Genomic DNA, 22525 nt, shown 5'->3' on the forward strand with positions numbered 1-22525 from the left:
ATGAGCTGTACCCAGCACACCTAGAAGGGCCACCACCAGCTGAGGAAGGGCAGGGAGGAGAGGGAGCAGGCTGAGCACCATCTCTGAGCTGTTTGGGCTTGGCGAGCTGAGTAAGGCTGTGCTCAGCAGAGTCTCTCTGAGGTAAGGCCATGTCTGAAAGCAGACTGCAGTTCTGGCTGGCCGTGGTTAGCTAAGCACGGGGGGAAGATGAGTGTGCCTGGGGCTGCTTCAGCAGGTATTTTGTAAGCCCTGGAAGAAGTGAGCCTCCAGAAGAGCTTTCTGGTGGGAAGAGTCCTGTCCACAGGATGCCATTAGGAGCGAGAGTGCTTGCAACATATGCTGTTGCACATGGATGAAGGAATGATAATATTGAAATCACCAAAACTTGTAGTTCTATTCAGAAAAATGGGCAACATTGGCTTAATGAGCAAAAGAGGGGGAAAGAGTGTCAATCCTATCTCCTGATTGTCACTTCTAAATTTGATAGTGGTTTTAGAGGTGCACCTATTTACTTTTCAGCTCTTTATTCTCTTTCTGAAGCTGGAGGACAGAGCAATGCCTAGCATAACAGTTTCTTTCTTGCATGGTATGGTGGTCAAACCTTGTAACAGTTGTGATGACTCTATAAAGACCCATGGCGTTCAACCCACCCTGCCTACACTGCTTTCAGCTGGTGAAACCAGGGCAGCAGGAGGCAAAAAAGGAGGCTTTGCTGAAGTTGTGTGGGACAAAAACAGGTGACTGAAATCTGGCTGTAATGAGTTATTTAGCAGGCTGCAGCTGCATGAGCTCTTTTGCAGAAGGGAAGAAGAGGCTTCTGGGTACAAGTCAAATAAGTGCTGTTATGAAGCCAGCCTCGAGAAGGAGAGTAAAATCATGCTGGAGATTGGTGAAGCTGTGCTCAGTATCTTGCTGAGACTATTGATGTAGCAGGAGGTGTGGAAGAAGAAAGCTTCCTGGCCAGAAGACTGAAGCAGCCATGCAGTGAGCAGTGGGGATGTGCGAAGCAGGGCGAGTGGTGCTCATCTGATCTACCTGGTAAGCTTTGCACGTGGAAGGTGCAGTTCTCTGCCTTGGGAAAAAAATGCCCCTTGGGACATAGCTTTCACTTGTAGTTGTAAGACTCAAATGTAAAGTGAGATGAGTTTATTTTGTGGATTTTTGTTTTGAATTGTGTGTTTTAAATACTGCCCAAATGCTTAAGGCTATCAAGGTGAAGTTGAGTGTGCTAATCTGACCAATCTGTAAGATTCCTATAATGAAAAAACACAGCTGCTTTGGTGTCCAAAGTGAGGTGTGGGGAAGCTCTTAAAGACTGGGATTTTTTGTTCCCCAAAGGATTCTTCCCCAAAGATGATCTAAGGTAATCATCTTTGTTTATTAGTTATATATTGCTTGTATTGGAGGAATTTGGGGTGCTGGTAGGCAATCTAGAATTTATGCCTTGTGGAAAAGAGCCTGGAAGTGGAAAGCTCTTGTGTGTGCCTCTCAAGTTCACTCTGGTGATACCAGTGCAGTTCTGACAGTAAACAAAGTAGCTTAATAGTAGAAGGTAATGGGTTAAGCAGAAAATATTCTAGTGTTAGAAGCAAGGCAACAGGGAATTTCTTGTGGCTTTGAGTACTTATGAGCTCAAACAGAAATGTGTTACCCTGACAAGGTAACGTTGCGTGGTTCCTTACAGGCTCACGTCTCACCTACATGCAGGAGTATTTGGGGGAAAGTAGGGGGCTGTTTGTAATCCCAGTTGCTTGCTCAGAAACACTGAACTTGAATTATCTTATTTTAGGGGTGGTGGGGGGAAGAGTCAAAGGGTAGTCACTTAAACTGCTTGACATGCTTGCAGGTGCACTCAGCTACCAAAAGAGCATGGCTTGAGTGGCAATAGACTGTTTGTACTGATCTGTGGAGACACATGAAAAGTTTTCCCTAAAAATGCCAGTTGTGCTTCCAGAAAAGAGAGAGAGACTAATACCAGATGAAGTGTAACCTCCTGAACCACCACCACGTCTGGGCAAAGAGAACAGCCTTGACCACAGACAGAGGTCTGAATATTGCAGAATTGAAGCCTCAGATAAGGGAATTACAGGGAGTTGCCCCTTCAGCTTGTGGAAAACTCCCTCACCAGCACATACTGGTGTATCTCTTTCATAGGGAAGATCATATCCAATCTATATTATGTCAGAAACCCAACTCTGCTGGAACCTCGTGGAGCACGTGCAAAGATTCACGGAGAGAGACTGCTGCTGGGCCCCAGTCCTTTCACTTACCTGGCTATGCCTATAGCGAGCCCAGCAACTTAAAGAGTTTAAGTACAAAAACAGATGCAAGGCAGTTAGGGGTTGTAAAGGATGAGATTGGAAGTCATCCTTAACACTATGGAAATGCTGCGGTATTTTTAAGGATGTGGTCAGGATAAACTTTTTTAGGTACATATTTGTGGGCCTGAAACACCTTAACCTTGAAACAATTTTTTTCAGATATAGAGGTTTATCTGAAGGTTATTACCTGTACTTGCAAACCTTGGACTGTGATGAAATACATTCAAAGCAAAGCATGTATTTATCTTGTTTTCTTCCAGGGTTCTCACTTTGCAGTTTGTGTATTCACATATAAATACTTCCACGTGTTCCTAGATGTGTATTATAGTATATTTACCTCTGGGTAGAGATGCAAACAGTAAGCAGGCAACCATCCAGAGAGCAGTCTCCCTAATAAAGTGAGAGAGAGAAATGCTGAATGCTTTGTTAGAATGCTAGAGCAGAGATCAAAGACCTTTTCTCCGGTGTATACAATGTCCTCTTTCACAACTCCCTCTTCTGTGAAGAGAATTTGGATAGCAAGCGGGATGGGTGAGCAACCCTGTCTTGTTTTGGTGTCTAGTCTTGTCGTGGATCATATCCCCTGCCTGTAGATCAGAGCTTTCACAGTGGCTGTAGTGGGATGGAGCTTCAGTTGCAAACACCAGCCACATACTTCCCGCTTGCCTTCTCGTGTGGACAAAGTTAATTGCATATACATAGTCATAGCTTTCTCTTGAGATAATTTTATATTGGTAATGACATAAAATTCCCTCTGCTCCCAAACTTCAGCTGCTTTGCAGCACTAGAAAAGCATTGCTTACCATTTCATTTTTGTGCTTTCCTGACCCTTAGGAATCCTTCCCTGTCGTGAGCTTCACCGGCTGCTCCACCTGCTACTTCTGTCTCTGCAAGAGCAAAGGAGTGAAAGGCTCTTAATTTTTGTTGCCACAAGCATTAAGGGGATAGGTTATTTACTAATACTTGGTTTGCTGTGGTTCAATCTGTTTTCTTTCACTCTGTGTGTATTATTATATACACTCTGTGTATGTATAATAGAGAGGTATACAACAGTGTGTATTTACACTCTGGCAATACACAGAGCATATTTATTTTCTTGTGTAGGCTGGATGTGAGTCACAAGCCGTGCACTGACTAGCCCTGAGCTTTCAACCCACTGAGGGGATTCTTGTTCTATAGCCAGCCTGAGATCAAAGAAGGTAGTGAAACCTAAAGGTTATTGCATTTATCAAGAGGTGTAGACACCATCCCTCAGACTACCAAATACCACCCAAACTGCATGTCGTGGTGCATAACTACCAATAAAATACAGACACGGCTAATAAGCCTATAAGGAAAATGCTGCTTAAAAGACCTTTTTTGAGGAGGCTGTTAAATCAGGTACTTTCCTGGGGGAGGTGGGAAGAATGTGGGTTTTGGGCTTCCTCTCCCTGTCCTCGTAGAATCTTGTAGCTTAGGGTACAAATATCTGAGTAGATCGTTCCTCCCCGCTGTGCTCCAGAGATAATACTGATGGTGGAAGTAGTGGTTTAGCCAAGGTGCTTTTCTCCTCCCGCTGAGGCAGCTCTGTCCGGGGAAGGTGCTGGTGTCATTCTCCTGCCCATTTCTCCTGGTGTAATGGTGCTTCCTGGGGCGAGCGAGGCCCGAGAGCTGGATTTCTGTGTTTCTGCCTCTCTCCTCGTGGCGGAGCCCAGGTTATGCTTCGTTTACCAGCCTCTTCCTGATACTCAGTGCAAGCCATCTGCCATCTTTGGCTTCTTTGACATTAAAAGCAGTGTGTCCTGCGTGTTTCTGATGAACTTCTCCTGTGGCTGCCTCCCCTCCCCATTGTAATGGTTATTGTTTCAAGCAAGGTTATACATTTATGCAAAGTGAGCTTATTCCGTATGTGTGCATTTCCTGCCTGCCTTTTGTAAATGAAAATGAGACCCTGATGGCCACTCTTATCTACCTGACTAGTTCTCTGTGGTGCCCCACAGTGTTTATCCTCCCTCTCTGCTTTGTACATTTGTTCCACTCCACATAAGGCTGCTCTGCAAAATTATTGGGAGAAATCCTGTGCTTTGGCCTGGCACTGGGACAAGAACAAGGTGGATCTGGAGGGATCAGGGCTGTCCACCAGCTTGCTGATAGGCAGCAGCGAGATCTGCTGCCAGGCAGAAGGAGGGTGGCCTAGCAGCTGGTGCTCTGCAGCCATACTCTGTAGTGGTGCTGTAGCCATGCCCGCTCTCTCCATAGGTAAAGGGTGTCCTTATGTCTCCTTATGCAGAGAGAACTCAAAACCTGGTAGCTGTGGCCCGCTAACAGGTCTGAGTAAATGTGCAATAGCAGCAGACAAGAATGACCCAGAAGTCAGAGCTCCAAGAAGTGATGTCATTCTTCTGTAGAGTCAGTCATTTTTCTAACAGTTACGATTCTGACTCAAGAGCTGCACGAAGGTGGTTGTTCCGGTCCAGACAGATTGTTTGTGTCTCTGGCTTTGGCTGGTTTACTCCCACAGAGTCCCTGTGGAGTTTCTGGTTCTCACAAACGCCTGTACAAAAGTCTTGGACTGGGGGGGAAGTGAGATCAGACCTGAAATACAAAATTGCATCTGAATTGCATGTGAATGTTGAGCTCTCTGGCCATCCACGTGCTTTTGTTACTTCCCTGTTGAAGTTTAAGCTTGCATGTAAAGAAAGAACAAGGCAGGTCTTGTTTTAGGAAGCAGTATCTAACCACAGGAGTACTTCAGACTGGTCTCGCTGGAGCACTTGACCCTTAATTTTAGCTTAATCTAGTGCTGTTTAGTTTAAATAATGTTTCTTGCTGGATTGAACTGACTTTGCTTGGAACAGGAATGTTTACACAGAAGGATTGTCCTTGGAACGTGAAAGGGGAGATCTGTCCATGTCTGTGCAGTTCAGCAGGTGTGAGATGTTTCAGTCGCCACACGGATTGGCATTTAAAATATTTACTTCGTACTTGATGCTTGACATCTTTCTTTTTTGTGTGTGTGTCTTATTTTTAAGTGCTGGTTTAAATAAAATGCAAGTTTAGGAAACTAACAATTTTTTCAAATTTAAAAATTGTTCAATGTACTAATCACTTTAATCTGACAAAGGAATTATTTAGGACTTGGTTTTCAGAGGATAAAACAATTAACTGAGTCAGGCTTTGCAATGAAGAGTCACTTCTTGGAAAAATTAAAATACTAATTCATAACTCTTTAACGCACTAACCTACCTGAAATAACAAAGGCATGTAGCGTGATTAAAGCATATGATTAAATTCCAAAACTCTGAACTTCTTGGCAATGTCTCTGTCACCCAACTTTTGCGTCACGTGTGCAAGGCCATTTGCTGAGTGCGTTAGCTCAGCCTGCAATAAAATGGAATTAATTAAGTAGGCAAGTAACCAAATGTTCCCAGGGCCTGTAGAATGGCAGGACTTTGTCCCATAGTAAATTGATTCAAGCTGTCCCTTTCCAATACAGGAGGAATGGGGGTGAGAAAGGGTCTAAATGCTACTATTGAAGGCTTTATGCTCTTGGAGCACTCAAATGCTTCCTTTAAAATAAGTTAAGAAAATGGTACTTTCTATGAGTTAACCCCTGGAAATAGTCTTGGTGTAGTATATTAAGGACTTTCTTCCTTGAACAGCTCTGCCGGTCAGGACAGCTGGGATGGCAGGAGGGGAAAATGTTTTGGGTAGAGGTGCTGTGTGTGAGCCAGAGGACCATGTTGTGTGCAGATGTCTCTTTTTTTTATGTTGCCTTAAGTTTTTGCTCTGAATTCTGCAGGCAGCTATTTCATCATCGGCAATGGCGCAATTGGAGTGTGACTCACCTGGGATCATATAGTGGGCAGCAGTTCTGGTGGCTGAGCAGCCAGGTTATGGTACCAAAAAAAGAGCTGGTTTGAGTGATCAGTCCAGCAATGGCTTGTAGCCATGGTGCACCTGTATACTTTCACTGCAAAAAATGATCAGTTTGGGATCTAGACCAGAAAGTACCTGAGAACTGAAAATCTAGAGAAGGATCCTGAGAGGCTGTTATGGGACTAGGAGTTGAAGTAGGGTGCTGGGCAGGGAGGGAGATGCTGAGCTGGAACCCTTTTGACATAAGGAGGTACCTCTGTGTGGTGCCCACCAAGAGTGAAACTGATCTAAAAGACATTGTGAACTAAGTGGACATGACTGTTTGGATGTTATATTGAAGGGATTGATTTGCTTGCCAGCTCTTCTGCTTCATTTGCCAACCTCCAGTACTGGCTGAGTAATGCAGGTAATGCAGCTGGGCACTAAATGAATGGTGATACAAGTTGGAACAGACACCAGCTGGAGAAGACACCAGTCATCCTGAAAGGATTGTCTAGCAGATGAATGAAGGCCGCTGCCAAGAAGGAAACTGCTTGTTATGCACCTGGCAAAGCTTTGTAGTTTAGTCGCCAATAATTTCTTCAAGTGTTGGGGTGTTTTTGTTTGTTTGTTTTTTCCCTCCCTTGTATGCCTTTGGCTTTTGAGAACAGATTTATGCTAGCTTACTGTTACCGCTGCTTGTAGGAGGACGGGGGGACCTTTCTGTCCAGTTTTGTGAAATTCTGAGAGCACCATGGGCGGAGAAATGTTGCCTAACTATTTCTTATCCACATCAAGGCAACTTTCTGTCATATCTTTAAATGCTCTTCACTCATGTAAACACGCAGTCCTTTTGCCTCTAGGTAAAAGCTAATAGAAAGTTAATGAGTGAGCTTGCAAGTGGAAATGTCGGTCTGGCTTCTCAGAGAAAGTTCTTATGATGCAACAGTCTGTACCGAAACTGTGTCATTACTTCTGATCTTATCTGAAAGCAGCCTATAAACAAAATGAGGCATCACTTAGAGACCTGTCCTATAATTAGTTCAAGGAAAGGTATTAAGAGATCTCAGTGAGGGACGTGCTGGCATGTATCCAAAAAAAATGATAGTGGCTTTCTCTCTTAGGGTTTTAGCTTTTTGAAATAAATTACCCTAATTTGACAGCAGTCTTCTGGGGATTTGTGAGCGGTAGCAGGTAGTGTTTCTGTAGCTAGCTGTTGTGCGATTCACCCTCTCGGCTCAGGGCAGCAGGAAGAAGTGCCCTTTGCCTCCCTGGGGAATGTCTGGAGCTTCAGGATGCAAAATGTGCTGTGGTCGCAGCCAAGTCTTGGATTGAGATCCTTAACTTCAGGTGCGCTGAAGCAAACTTCACGCACTTGTGAGGGTGTCTGGTCTGGCTTTTATGTTTGTTTGTTTTAGCATAGTTTACAGCTATTTAACGCTCCCTGAACTTGTTCTTATCTGCTGTGCATTGGCGTGTTACGTGCTCTGTCTGTGCTCCCCCCTCTCTTCCCACCGTCACACCACCTATGCTGCGGAGGTGGCGTGTGGTGGGTGGAGTGCTGGCTTTGGGCTTGGTTATGTTTCCCCATGCTGCTGGAATTTCCTGTTGCCTGTTTAAGGCTTATCGTGGGCCGAAGTCAGGCTCTGGGGACTGAAAAACTGTTACCAAATACATATCTAATCTGAAAAGTTACTCCTCCTTGGGGATAAAAAAAATGAATGAGGGATGGTGCACGACTTGTTCCCAGTGGAAAGCTGTACCCCATACAGAGTACTGCTACAGGAACTTACACACCTTCCCCTGGCTTTGAATAAATAGTTTTGACAAGGAGGAATTTATCCACGCATATAGAAATAAAACATGGGGGGGGAACAGAAATTATGACTTATATCTGATTAGAGTTTCCGGGATTCAGGTACACAAACACCTTCCCAAAGGTTTGGAGGAAACCAGCAAAACTCTGGATGTGTCTGTCTAAAAAGGGAGCGTGTACAAGCTAGTGCACTTAATAAACTGGAATGCTCAGGAAATTGGACTCTATTCATAATTTCAGAATAACCTTTCTAACAGCTCTCAGACTAAACTGAAGTTGTTTGTGGCTTTGCAAAATGGGAAGGGTTTGAGTGGCTCAGGGGACTGATGCTAAATGTGGCATGTTTCATTTCAAGTTTCAGAAGGAAGCACGCTCTTGGTACACAAGCGAGCGGAATTCAACACTGATCAAATGATGCTGTGGTCTTGTGGGTGGTTTCATGTTATGTTTGGCCTGATCAAATTCTCAGGTGATCAAGATCCATGCCATCTATATTTCCAGCTGTCATTTCTGAGGAATTTCATATCTGTCATCTCCTTGATTCCCTTGGGTAAATGTCAATCCAAGGACTAGAAGGATGTCTGTCCAGAGGGACGTTGTGTCATTGCTGCCTGTGGGGTCTGTGTTAGACAGTTCTGTGTGGCAACTGTCTGTAATTTTCAGTAGTGGACATAACTTTTGTTCTAGTTTAGTGGTCGTGTTTTCAAGAGAATGCTGCTGCTGTGTAGAATGGCAGGACAATGCCTCTCATTTGTTTTCTTTTCTTGAGAAAGACTCTTGATTTAGGGAGTGATTTCTGCTGTCTAAATCCCTAGCAAGTGTTCCCAGCCCCACCTGTCCCTGTCTTGTGTGTCATAAGTCCTCCAGGGTTTGAGTGCTGCAGATTTGACGCTGTCTGGGTGGAAGCTGAGGAAGCCCAGCCTAAGGAGCATAGGGTGTATCCCACCCTCTGCCCGGCCTTGTGCTTACTGGGTGAGGCTTACTCCCTGTGACTAGTGGTATGTGGTGGTCTCATGCCCTTTTATGAAACTTTTGAAGAGAAACCAGAAAAATCATTGTTCCTTTTTGTAATGTTATTCCGACAGCTCCCCCAAAACTTCCTCTTTTTCTCAATTCCTTTTTGCTCTTCTGAGAGTTTCCGCTGCTCTCTAGCTACCAATTCCAAGAAAACATTTTTTATATTTTGATGAATAAATTCTTCTCGAGAATAAAGAGCTGTTCTTTGAGATTGCAGTTACATGAAAAAGGCAGGTGCGTAGCCTTGAAGAAATACATCACAAGTGACAATGCAGAAAGAGGCAAGGTTCCTTCAGATGAATCAATATTGTGGTTGTGGCTTTTTTTTTTTTCCCTGACTTCAGAGGCAGTTCATGTCTGAATATCTTGGTTCTAGTACTCTCTGGGTGACATCTTGTTTTACTGCTTAACCTCTGAAGATAGAGGTATTGTAGAGTAAATGTAACATAGAAATAAGGACTTTAGTTTTTCATTCTTCACTGGGGTTTTTCCTCTGGCGTGTGCTCAACCCGACTCTTAAATCAGTAGCATTAGCTGATTCTGGAACACTCTATTCAACAACCAAACAGTGAAGCTGATGCTTAGATTCACTTATGCGAGGTGTCCTGAAGACATTAACTCATGTCAGCAAAAATGTTTGTTGTATTACTACAACACTGACTATCTTGGCTTCAGCTGGGAGAGAGTTAACTTTTTTACTAGCAGCTGATATAGTGCTGTTTTGGATTTGGTATGAGAAATACTTGATAGTGCGCTGCTTTGTTTAGTTGTTGCTAGGCAGTCAAGGACTTTTCTGCTCCTTATATCGCCCCACCAGTGAGTAGGCAGGGGTTGCACAAGAAGCTGGGAGAGGACACATCTGGGACAGCTGACCCCAACTGACTGAAGGGATATTCCATGCTATATGACGTCATGCTTGGTATATAAAGGTGAGCGACATCTGGAGCGATGGCATTTGTCTTCCCAAGTAACCATTACGCATGATGAAGCCCTGCTTGCCTGGAAATGGCTGGACACCTGCCTGCCGATGGAAAGCAGTGAATGAATTCCTTGTTTTGCTTTGCTTGCATGCGTGGCTTTTGCTCTATCTATTGAACTGTCTGTATCTCAACCCATGAGTTTTTTTTATCACTTTTGCTCTTCTGATTCTCCCCTCCATCCAAACTTGGGGGAGTAAGTGAGCAGCTGCATGGTTCTAGCTGCCGGCTGGGCTTAAACGATGGCGCTGACCAATACTAATTTTTCTGAAGTGGATGATCTGAAACTAGTTGTGAAAATGAAACTTGGTTTTGGAGAGAGGTGATCCAGTTTAGGTTACTAGTACTTTAGAGTTGAGAGCTCAACTTCTATGAAGGTGGCTCTCAGCGGGTGCCTACTTAGTGCCATAACCTCTAAAAAGTTTAGTCAGTCCTCTTACTGCCTGTGAGTGTGTGAGGTTTCAAGTTCTTGCTGGCCATAAGCTGAGGAGAAACTTTTGTAGTCTGTTCTGGCATGGGAGAGAAGACGGGTGGAATAAAGTTATCTTGCTGCCATTCCTCTGGTCCTCCCAAGTACCTAAACTCATAAACCAGATACACGCAAGAAGAACCAAAACGGATTGAAATACATGAGAAGTTCTTGCATATTATGAGTGTGGTTGACAGGTGTTTCTCCATGGTCTTCTATGCCTGTCTTGTGGCCTTTCCCTCCCACTGTAGTTACGATTTACTTTAAAGGGTTTTGTGCAATCTGGATTAGAGGTTCCCTGTGTGAAATAATTCTTTCTCATTGAAGGACTGGATGAATGAATGCTGTTAAATCTGTTAACTTGTATAAATATCCCTATGCTGAAATATCTCCGCCTAGATTAAATTTCTGCAGAATTTGCAGATCCATCATTGAATGGGCTAAGCACCTCAACTTGCCGTCTGTGTTGGAAATTTCATGATTATTTGAACTCTTCCTTTGTTACTAAGCCATTGCAGAGGGACAAGGACTCCCTGGTACATGTACAGAGCTGGTTTGGGCTTCTTGGGAAGGCAGGTAAAAGAGGGTATTGCTAGAAATCATGGAAAGGGCAGAGCAGGGCTAGTGGTTGGCAAAAAGGTGGGTGACATGGGGTGCCGCCGCCTCCTACAGGTGGAGGGGCATCACAGGAGCAGCAGCTGCCTTGTGCTGCCCATCTCCATCCAGGCACCAGCCCTCTGGCTCAGCAGGGCCCTCGGTGATTTAAGTGAGAGTTTGCCTGTGCCTCAGCTAGGGCCTGCTGTCTGGCACATGCTGAAGCAGGCACGTGGTCTGACCTCGGCTCTTTGCACCTAGGTTATCTCAGCAGTCTTTGATTTCTTTAGCTGCTTACAGCTGATAAATCTCTAAAAGCTCGGGATGTGATTTCCTCTTACCTTTGTTCCGTCTGTACAGTGTCTTGGCAGAGTGCAGCTGAAGGGCCGTAAAACTTAGGGAGGATATAACTTGACAATAATTGAGTTGATGAACACAAAGTATGAGCAGTATTGAGCTATTTAGATTATAAAGCTTCAATGAAAAAAAACTTTTTTTTTAAACTGACAAACTGTCAGTGTTTAGCATAATAATTTCATGGATGTTTGTGGTGATGGCTTTAGCTGTCTTGCTCAATATAATATCCATTTTAAAAGTGTTTTTTTGTCTTCAGTCAGCAGTTATCTTTCACACCAAGCAAGGATTATAAAACCCCCTCGATAAATGTCATCAATCCAAAGAAAGAAAGAGGAAAACTCCCTCCCTTTTGAACTTTCAAATTTGTGTAGTGGATAAAGCTTGGTCACACGGGAGAGGGAGAAAGGGAAATTCTGGGGGACTTTCCTAGGAAGCAGAAGGGAAACTATTTCAGGCTCAAGAAAGTACTTTGAGCTGGTGGGATAGTCAATAAAATGTCTTTATTACTTTTGTTCAGTGCCTTGTCTAGGAGGAAGTATAACACACTAATGCCAGAGAATTTCCATTTTCCAAAATTACTTTCCATCTTGATACTGTGAGAGCAGGGAAAATCCTGGCCTGCAGATGCTTATTTTTGCTGGCAAATGTTGCCAGCAACAGGCTCAAGGACTACCAGTTGCTTTCCTGGATTGTGAGTCCTCTCTCCTCTTAGCTGTTTTTAACTTGCATATTGTAGAAACCACCTTTCTCCAAGACAAGATGATGTTGTGGATGATACGTATACACAATTCCACTAAGATACAACAGCAGTTTATTTTTTCTCTATCAGTCAGACCTGTACTAGACAATACATTTCCTCCCTGTCTTGCAACCCTATAATCACTTGGATCCGTATTTCCTGACAGGTGAGAAAAGAAAGCAAGCCGGATGAAGTTCAGAAAATATTTATTATTGTCCTCTAGGAAGGTGTTAATTATTCATCAACAAAGTGGTGAGCCTCACAGGTAAATAAGGCTAACTAGTAGCCAATGCTGTTGTAGTTGCTGCATTGGACTTCAAAACACTGGGAAAAGTGAGTCTGAAAAGTGAATCTGAAATCTGAAAATGGAAGCTCAGGATTCTCCTCAGGTGAGAGGAGAAAAAGAAACTGAAATTAACCAAAGTCGGTGTAACTTGTCTTGGCTCTTCCCCAGAGAATGATGTTAACTTGAGACTGAACTGACCGAGCCCTGTGCCAGGCAGCTTGCTGAGGGTTTGGACACCTAGAACACAAACTCTATGGCAACAGCTCCTCTGAGCGAGAGGAACCACCTGAATCACATCCTGGATTTTTCTACTAACCTACAAAATGTAGTCTGAACATGTTTATAAACAACTGTTCATAATAAAGTCTTTATAGTCCTGGAACAAATCCTGGAGCCAAACACCGCTATTCATTAACTCGCTGACGTCAGAGCTACTGAAGCAAAAGGAGCTAGTCGCTGCCTGAGCTGGTCTCTCTAGGAGCATTGCCCTGTTGAAGCAAAAGCGAATGTGTCTGGGTTTTATTTGTGGTTTGTTTTCTCTTAATTGTTGCAAACAGACCTGCAGCTGCAGTTTGTGAGAACTTTTTGAGGTGGGAGGAACTGTTTATAGCACAACTTTCCCTCAGTGTAATCTGCAGCATGTAACCAGTACCAGCTGTGTCCTGACAAAGTATCTCTGATATTCCTGCATGTTCTGGTGGCACCTTTTCTTACGCAAGGAAAACCAGATATGTGCAGTGAATGTAAATGACTAAAAAAAAAGAAGAGTTGTTCTCTTCTCCAGGAGCCCATCTTTGCCTTCTCCATAGTTACCCAATGAAAAGTACAAAGTACTCACGGAATACTTTGTACTAGTAAAAAGATTAAGTCCTGGTGGTTCAAGGACTCTTGAACCAGTGACAAAAATAAGGCTGACAGTTACCAAATATTGAAGGCTTAAACCTGCCCCCTTCCTCCCAATGGAATGGCCTTCCCAGCCCCTGCTTTTTGAAAGTAGTTACAAAACTGAAGCCTACACAGTCTTTTAAGAAAACCTAACTGCTCTAGTATCAGAGCAGAAAGTTTCTAGTTGTAAGACTGTGTTACAAGCATGAGACAATGTCCAATTAACTTTTGTCCATCAGAGATAGGCACAATAGGGTCCTAAATAGGGGGCCCTAAAAGTGCCTGTAAGCACTTAATGCTTTTTTTGCTAAGCTGTAAATAATTGTTCCACGTGGAGAACAGTCATACAGAGTTAATGGGATGTACATACAATTTACAACATAGAGTTGTGTTGAGATGCCTAAGTTATTTTTGCCCAGGTGTTGCAGGACTGTAGACTATTGGCTTGATAGCTGAGATGGGTGTATTTGTTGTCTAAAGGAAATATCTTGAACAATCAGTTTGTGTAAGTAGGAAAAGAAGAGTGGGGATCATAGCACTTCCTGCAGGCCCTCTACTCTGGAATGTTTCTCAGTCTTCTTAAAGCTTTCAGATTTTGTGGTTAACGCTCGGTTCAGATCAAGTTCAGCCAAATCATTTTACAATCTGAAGCACCCATCTCAAGTAGCGTAAGCATGATTAGATCTCGTCTCATTCTTGTCCCACCAGCAAAAGCGCTTTTTCTGTTAGCAGTGCAGTAACATTGCATTTTTTACCCCCATCTGTAATCATGACCACACAGGGAGGTACTGGTTTCTTTTCAAAGTAGCAAGGTTGGGGTTTGGGAGCAAAGAAAGGAACTCCTCTCCCTCAAAGCACTCTGAAAGACCAGATGTGTTTGCTTCCTATAGATGTTTTTCTATTCAGAACCGTGGCACAAGAAAGAGGTGGCATCCTCCACTTTACCCTTTTCTGACAACAGTATGCTATTCTTCCTATGGCTCTATGTGTACAATTAATTTTCACATGTTGCCTGCTCTCTCCTTTAGTTGTATGTGGGGAACTTGCTGTGAGTTGTTTCATTATCGTTAACTGTGCGTGTGGGGGGGGTGTGTGCGTGCGTGTGTGTTTTCTTTTTTCTGTAGTGGTTCAGTGTCTTGACTTTCCTGTTGGAGACTGTAGGATGTCAAGAGTTTCTTGTGAATGATTTTTAGGTGAGAGCTGTACTTGGCTGAACTGGAAGATGACTCTCAGGTCTGTTTGGGGTATATTTATTTATTTTCTTCTTATTTAGGCAAGAGCTGTGGAGTGTAACTCTCATGTTTGTCTTAAACACAAGGAAAGAGGTAACTAGGACAGAGAGATTAGAAAGTCCCAACTGATGTTACTATAACAGCAATATGGGTGATGTTACAAAGGATGCCCAAACAGCAGAGAGTTACCAGCAGTCAAGTTGGAAATGCTTTGTGTTGGTGGTTGTATTCCCTAGTAGAATGTCTGTGTCAAGGGAAGACCAACTGGTGTTCCATAATTGCTGGAAGAAAACTGTGCAAAAGTGCATGGAACAGGCAAATGAATTCTGGAATGGATTCTCTGATGTTGTCTTCTGCTGTTAATGCTTTTGCTCTCTAACATAAATTCTCTGGACTCTCACAAGAGCTGACTTTACAGGGCTATCTTGGTTTTGTCTTTTCTCTTGCCTTAGAACAGTGCGAACAATCTCTTCTGGGTTGTTTCTTTTTTTTCTTGCTTATTTTTGAAATACTTGGCAAAGGATTACAAGAAACGTTAGGGAGAAAAGGCAGGAATTAGGCAGGTACTTGGCTTGATCACATAAGCCTTACTTTTCTCAAGAAACCAGGTTGTGAACTGTTAATTGCGTCTTCATACAGCTGGCTGATACTGTTCTTTCTGGATTGTGAGAGAGCAGAAAAGATAAGCCAGTCTTCGACACTAATAAATAAAGATGACAACCCAATACACAAAGTGATTATAGCTCCCAAGAACTATGTGGGGGGATATAAGTCCTAAAAGTTGCTGGTTTTCAAGCGGTCTTTAGTTTGTTTTTCTAAGGTGATATAGTTCAGTGATAATGGCACTCTGATAGCAAACTGTCTCACTTCCTCAAAGGGAGCTTACTTCAATTGCAGCTGTGTAACCCTTTCACCAATTACTACGTTTAATACCAGAGAGCATAACGCTTGTCACTTGAAAGTAGGACATAGCTGAGAGTAAGCTGGAGAATTAATGTATAAAAGCAACTAGAGGGTGTCAAGTTTATAAACGCTCCCCAGATGTCTTGTGTTGTAATAGCATCTGATGGTCACTTGGTAGTGGACAACAGGGTCCTCTTGAGGGCTGTGGTGAAGGTCCAAACAAAGTACCTTGGTGAGGAGTCTCTGGATCAACTTTGTGCAACCCTGCTATAAAGGCAACTTGCTGGCTAGGTAGGCAGGCTACACCTACACCGGGAAAGCAGTGCATGCGTAGCTGCTGTTATCTCTTTTCTGTAGTTAACAGTCCACCGACCTTAACCTTTCTCAGTGTCAGAGATTCTGAACGGAGCTTTCATGTTTATGCCGTTCTAAGCGTGTTGGTAAGTAATGACTTGAAAAGAAAGAGGAGCAGCTTGTGCAAAACCACAAGCTTTCATGCTGTGAAAGATCAGTCTGACCTCTCTGCGGTTCTGCACTTTCAATATAGGAAAGCCCCTGTGAAAGTTTACCTAAACTTAGTTTTACAGTATGTTTTCAACTAGCCCCAGACTGGAAGTTGAGGGTGCGAAATGCACATCCCAAATAAGGCTTGCAAATGCAGCAGTGCGTTGCACTGATCTACAGTTTGGTCTCTGGGCCTCACCTTTCCCCACTAAGGAGGTAAGCTTTGTGAACGGATAAGATTATCAGCCTCTCGGGAATGATAGGTACAGTCCAACATCTTTGCAATTGATAAACTGATCTAAAGCAACATCATCTGAAATCTTGTAGGATTCTAGTCCACTGAGCCCCCGGTTCTGCAAATAGCAGCCTCCTTCAGGCACAGGAGGCAGCTGCCAAGGGCACCAGTCTGCAAGGAGCAGTTTGAGTCTGAGGAAGCAGCAGCCACCAAGGTGGAAGGATCAGCAGCTGCTGTTTGGGGAGAGGCTGGTAGAAGATGGAGACACCGTCACCACAATCTTTCTTTACCCCTTCCCATCCCTTCCTCTTCCCCTTTGCTCTCTAGTGGCAGGGGTGGCTGAGCCCTCTCCTTTCCAAAAAAGCTACACTTAGCTTCACTAGTGCTGTTGAAAATTCTCGACAGTGTTCTAGCTGAAGCACCTGTTAATGTGACATCTCCCTGCTCCCACCACATGCACTTATCTCCCTTTAATGCCTGCTCTTCCCCTTCCATTGACTATCACCCTGTGAAATACCTTCTGATGGCATATCACATCAGGGATTTTTTCCCGAGGATGATGCAGGCCCAGCAGCTCCTTCTGCAAGGGCTGAGTGGGCTGCAGCTCAACTAGTTGTGATCTAGCAGCTCTAGGTAGCCGGAGGAGCTGGTTTAGTCTCTACAGTGCCATAACAAAGATACAAGCTCTTCTGCACGGTAGCAGAGGGCAGTGGCACATCTGTTTAGCACCCTTCAAGCTCTTGGCTAGAGTTGTGCACAAGTGATGAGCCTTTGCATCAACTAGATAATAACTGTTCTTTGGAAATCCAGAAATACTTGGGTTGGAGCATTACAGTGTTTAGGTCTGTGCCACTGATCTAGGAAATGCTATTAAGTGTGCGTGGTGCACAGAAGATAACTGCTAGTTGGGCACATGATGTACCTTGGAGTATAAAGGGCAGAAAGATGCACTGTATTGTTCCAGCAACATCAAAAATCAAGATGTGTGTGAGTGGAAATCTGTGATAATATCACCTCACAACTCTGCATCCTTGGATATCTTCTCCAAGAATGTCAGAGAACTGCTATAACTTGGGAGACCACCCATAACTGAGCAGATGGTTATGACTATGTAGTTGCAGGGCCAGTCTTCTCAAATGTTTCTCTGTCCACGTATCCTAGAACCATGGCATAAATGTTGAGCATCCTAGTTGCGATAATTCTTTAAAACTGTTTACTCTTCAGTTCTTCTGATAGTCTCTGCTTGAGTGATTTCTTAAGGTGAAAGTGATCTCTTACCCAAATCGTAGACGAGATCTTATCTTTCTGGTCATATGATACACATTCTAAGAACTGTAAACATCAGTGAATAGTCCTGCTTTCCATAAGTTAGAGCAAGACATGTAAAATACCAGCTGAAAGGATTGTAAGTGTTTCTTTGTGTGAGAGATCATTGTTTGTCTTTGGGTTTCTTTAACTAAAAATTCTTACGCGCTTTTTTTTTTTTAAAAAAAAAAGACTACTTTCCTTTATTCAGTTCTTGCAGAAGATCCACTTAAAATCATAGGCCAAATACTTTAAAAGAGTATTATCTGTGCACAGAGTATAGAGGTAGCACCGTTATCTGGATAGGTTCTCCGGCACCTTGTAGTATGCTGTGGATATTTTGTTAGGATTGAAGGGCTGTCCAGTCTCGCATGTCTCAAAGTACTTATGAGTGCTTTTCTGATACAGTCAAACTCTCCTAAAACACAATGTTATCAAATGCACAGCTGTTCCTGCTAAAGTAAACAATTGACTTTCTGCTTTGCCATCACATTCTAGGGAAGTAGACACTTCTAGGGAGATGTCTAATAAAGCTGTAACCAGGAGGATTTTTGTCACTGTAATATACCCCTTCCTTTTAGTCTTGATAGACGTAGCAACTCAGCGAGTCTTCCTATTGCTGCTGGGAAGAGATGTGCTTCCTGAGCCACCCTGGCTTCCTACAGCTGGGCTGCCTGAATCCACATCCTCTCTTGCCGCTAACATGTCATGAAAACCCCATCTTTTGGAGGTGGCCAAAGCCTGAGTTCTGAGTATTTGTGGTAATGTATGACAAGACTTGGGGCCTCAAAAATGACTAAGCTTGGAGTCAAAACTATACAGAAACTTAGATTTAGAAAGACAGGACTCCTTCTCCTATTTGTATTTGCTTATTAGTAAAAAAGCTGATACATTCACCGGGAACTTAAGTTGATTGGTCTTAGATGATGGGAATGTGGAGATTACCTACTGCTTAACCAAACTGCATCTTGTAATTTCAGTTGGGGAAGCAGGGAGAAGAGTGCTTAACGGGACTTGCTGTGCAACCTACTGCATACCTAACCCTTACAGGGGAAGGGATGTGATATCCTCAGACGGGAAAGTACAAAGTGCCGATTGATTCAATGTGGCATTGTATTTAGTTTACTGGCAGCTGCCAACCATCTTGAGGACTCGTTATAATGCAGGCAAACAGAATATTTTGTTTGGATCTTTAAATCACTATTAAATGGCATTAAACATTATGGCTGCCCTTTTTGTAGACACAAATGTCTGATTGTGAGAATGCGTAATGGAACAAGCTTTTTTTTTTTCCTCCCCTTGCTGACATGTTTGTGGAGACTTAACTAGCAATTATTAAGTGTGATTTGTACTGTGCTCTAACTGATAACTGTTAAGCAAAGCAGAAGCTTCTGAGCTGAACACAAGGGAGAAATCCTTCATAGAAAGCACTCAAAGTATGTAAACTTTAAGTGGCCTAGTTTTGAACCACTTCCTCTGACCACTCATGGAAATCTTCTCTAGATGTTAACATGCTGATCTCATGCCTGCAGTTCAAAGCCCTTATATCCCTGTCCTACTTACCAGAAGGGATTTGAAGAGCCTCATTAGTTATGTATCTTACAAGGCCTCAGACTTTGAGGACCTCAGAGCTGACTGCAGCACTCTTACTTCAGTCATCTAAATAAACAGTCCTAGGAGTGCTACATGTTGGTCTTTCATAATCCTTCATTCACGCTGTAAACAGTCATTTGGGAGATGAAGTTGAGGTGGCTGCTGGAGAGGGACAGCGAACTCCTTAGAGCAGCTCTGAAGTGGAACACGGAGGTTTTCGGGACTGAAGCAACCCTATTTCTAAGCAGATGTTCAGGGTAGGCAAAATGTCTGAGGATTAGCTTTGCAGCCTCGCCACCACCCCCTTCCCCAGGCATTGGGGCCACCAGAGATGAAATACTTGCCCTGGCCTAAGCAGGGTAAGCCACAGGGTGTTTCTGATCTGCACCTTGCTGGCAGTGAGCTGATGGTGATCTTAGCCGTGACTTGTGTTACCTCAGCTGTGCCTTATTTCTTACAGCTGCTCCACCAAAAAATCTCTGGTACCATGGGCTGCAAATGCAAGGAGGATTGGAGCTGAAATAGCATTTTTACACCCCTTGGAGATGACACAAGGACTATTCCTGGGTAGAAACTTGTTTATTCCTCTCTCAACACAGAAGAAAAGTAAGGGAAAATGGGACCCAAGACAACAAAACTGCATTTTAATAAAGGCTATCCTAACTTAGATCTTTCTCTACCTTACTCTGAAGCATGGAATAGATCTGTAGTTGGGGTGAGGTAGGGACATACTGCCAACCGTGTCAAGTCAGCAGAGTTGCCCTGACATATATCAGATTGTGCATGTCACTTTACATCTGAATCAAGGTGTTCAGCTGCATCTGTGAAAGCAATATGCAGAAGGCTTCATACCATGACCACCATGAAACTTGCAGCTGTAGTGAGGTACTCAAAGGGTGAAACTCATTGTGTGGAGGATAGATAATCTTTGAGGACAGAAGTTTCCCATGAGGAAATTCAAAGATCCCCCAGCCAGACTTCCCATACAACCCTGCTAGTTCTTTAATTAGGTATTTTGATTTGAGGCTATTAAGGCTTCATCTAGACTGTAGTGTAGCCACATCCTGGTGCCATAATAGGACCCCGTGCTCAGCAAGGTGCTGCTTCTCTCTTTGGCCTTAATGGACCTTAACTGTGGACCCAAGAGTTGTTTATCAAGTTGGGTTTCCCCCGAGTATACTTATTGGGTGGATGACGGCGCTCTAGTATAAATGAACACACTCTTCTGCTTCATTTCTCTGTGAGGAATGAAGAAATGAGGGAGGAGGTACTGAAATGAGTGATATATTATAGGGACTTGTATGAGTTTTAGTCACAGATGAAATGCTGGCCCCTGACTCTCTAGCTTGGCTATTTCCTAGCCTGTCTGGCAGAGGAGATCTTTCCAGGGAAACCTTTTAGCCTCAAAATTTTTTAATTTTTTTCTTCTTCCCTCTCTCCAAGCAGAGGACTTGGAAAATACAAGAGGTGCAGCACAACGTGGGTACCCCAGGGACTTTTCAGTCCCATCCTCTCAACTGCATATTGTTGCAATCTTTCTTGTCAGGAAAGATTCCTTCCTCATCTCAAACAAAAAAATAATTCTGTAAAAGAATATAAATTTTGCTATAGGAGATGACAGAAGATCTAATAGCTTGTACTCTATAGATCCTAACATGAAGGGGCCTCAAATTCCTATAGTATCACACTCTGCTTTCAAAAAATCTCTTGGAAGTATTACTCCAATGCAGTTGCTGCAGGATGTGCATATGTCTGAGTCAGCTTTTAAGCCACCGCTGTGCATTTTGCTAACAGATGGGCAGTGTGTGGCAGGGCAGGAGTTGGTGTAGGCAGTGGTCAGAGTGGGGTCAGCCTGTGCCAAACTCTGCAGCACTGCTAACTAGCTGCAATTCTGCCAGCTGCAAGGAAAACTTAGCTTGCAGCCTGAGTAGACAGAAGCATTGCTATGGGTGACTGAGTGAGGAGTGCACGGGAGTGACTTGACCGTGGAACGGCCCTTGCTGGATATGTGGTAGAGCTGGAAAAGTGGTGACACTCCCTGTTGTCATCTGCCTCTTGGATTTCACAAATGCTCCTGGGCATCTTCTCCCTCCCCACCTCTTCTGGAAGTCCTAAATGCGTATTTCTGGTGAGTGGAAGGGAAGAATGTGGCTATTGGGCAGATTTCCTTCGTCATAACTATTTGCGAGCTATGCCCTTCTCTGGGTAGCGCCGTGCATTTGGGTAAGAGGAAATTGTCACCTTCCGGGAAATAAGAGTTCATGGTAACTGCAAGAGACAGTAACTGCAAAATAAGTGTTTTGGATGCAGTTCAGTGTTGTTTGCGCTGGTTGTTTTTTTTCCTATAAGAGGGAAGAAAAAGATAATGCCATCTCCTCCAAAGCCGGGTAGCTGAAACATGCTGAGTCTGCAGATGTACACAATAGTGGCTTTGCACAAATGCAATGTTGCAGAAGGCAAAATGCAGCAACTCCTCATAGGCTGCGTAAACCTACTCTTCTAAAAAGAACAACCAAGTTTTAAGCTGGGCTGCCTCAGCAAGGGAAATGTAGGGAGTTCTGGATGCTATTCTCTTTGCTGATGTCAAAATAAAATAATAATCTCTTCAGAAATGATGGCAGGGATCTGCTTGGCTCTAGCTCAGATGGCTCTCTAACTGCGGGTGACAGCTGACCTTGCTCTGGCAAGGCTACTGAGAAAGAAGCTGAAAGCAAGTTTGCTTTTACAAAAACAAAGTTCTGGTTCAGAAATTAAGCACGTGGCAATGTAGAACATGAGGAAACTTGGATGTTAGGAAATGACATCTGGGAAGCCAGAGGTGAAGAGACTATACTTCAAATGCACTTAGTTGAGAAATACATTTGGACTCTATAACTAACTAACTTCATGAATAAACTGAAGGGGAAAAAAAATTAAGCAAATGGCAGTCTCCTTAATCACATTGCACCTAGTCTTTCCAGCAGTCTTGCAAGGAAATTGTAAGTGAAATAAAATAATACAGAAAACTGCATAATAATGTAGGCACAAGGAGGTGTGAGAGGAAAATACCTGCATGTAAAACTAGTTGTTTGATTTTTAAAATTATTTCTACAATTTAGTGTTCTCTAGATGAATAATTTGCTAGTTCTCTCATCATCCCCGCTCTTCATTATAGTTGCACTCTTGAACTACACCAAGCAAAAGCTAAATTACACCAGTCACCACCATTCTCTTATAGAACAAAAGTCAGTTTGGAGTGAAACTTTGGTAAACTGCGGCAACCAAAGCTAAAATACTTGAAACCAATCCTTGCAAATGACACAGAGTCCTGTGGTTTCAGCCACTGCAGGTGCCCTCTTTTGGGATGATACTGAGTGCTCTTACTGTTACGCTGCCTTAATGCCTGCTGCTCGGTAGTGGGCTGGCTGCCTGTGTGCGTTGAATAATTCTGCTTTCCAGGGGCAAATTGTTATATG

General features: G+C 43.4%; 1 protein-coding gene across 1 annotated transcript in view; it reads right to left on the reverse strand.

Annotated features, from left to right (window-relative positions):
• The window catches only part of LOC141749546 (ICOS ligand-like), a 36338-nt gene that overhangs the window by 8276 nt on the left and 5537 nt on the right, over positions 1-22525 (reverse strand). Inside the window, exons 2-3 of the mRNA XM_074603217.1 lie at positions 3125-3208; positions 2659-2711 (exon numbers count right to left, since the gene is read on the reverse strand). Coding sequence (XP_074459318.1) covers positions 2659-2711; positions 3125-3132 — 61 coding nt within the window. The 5' untranslated portion in view covers positions 3133-3208. The remainder of the gene's footprint in view (positions 1-2658; positions 2712-3124; positions 3209-22525) is intronic.

This window comes from Larus michahellis, chromosome 1, assembly GCF_964199755.1.
Source record: "Larus michahellis chromosome 1, bLarMic1.1, whole genome shotgun sequence".
Taxonomy (NCBI): Eukaryota; Metazoa; Chordata; class Aves; order Charadriiformes; family Laridae; genus Larus; species Larus michahellis.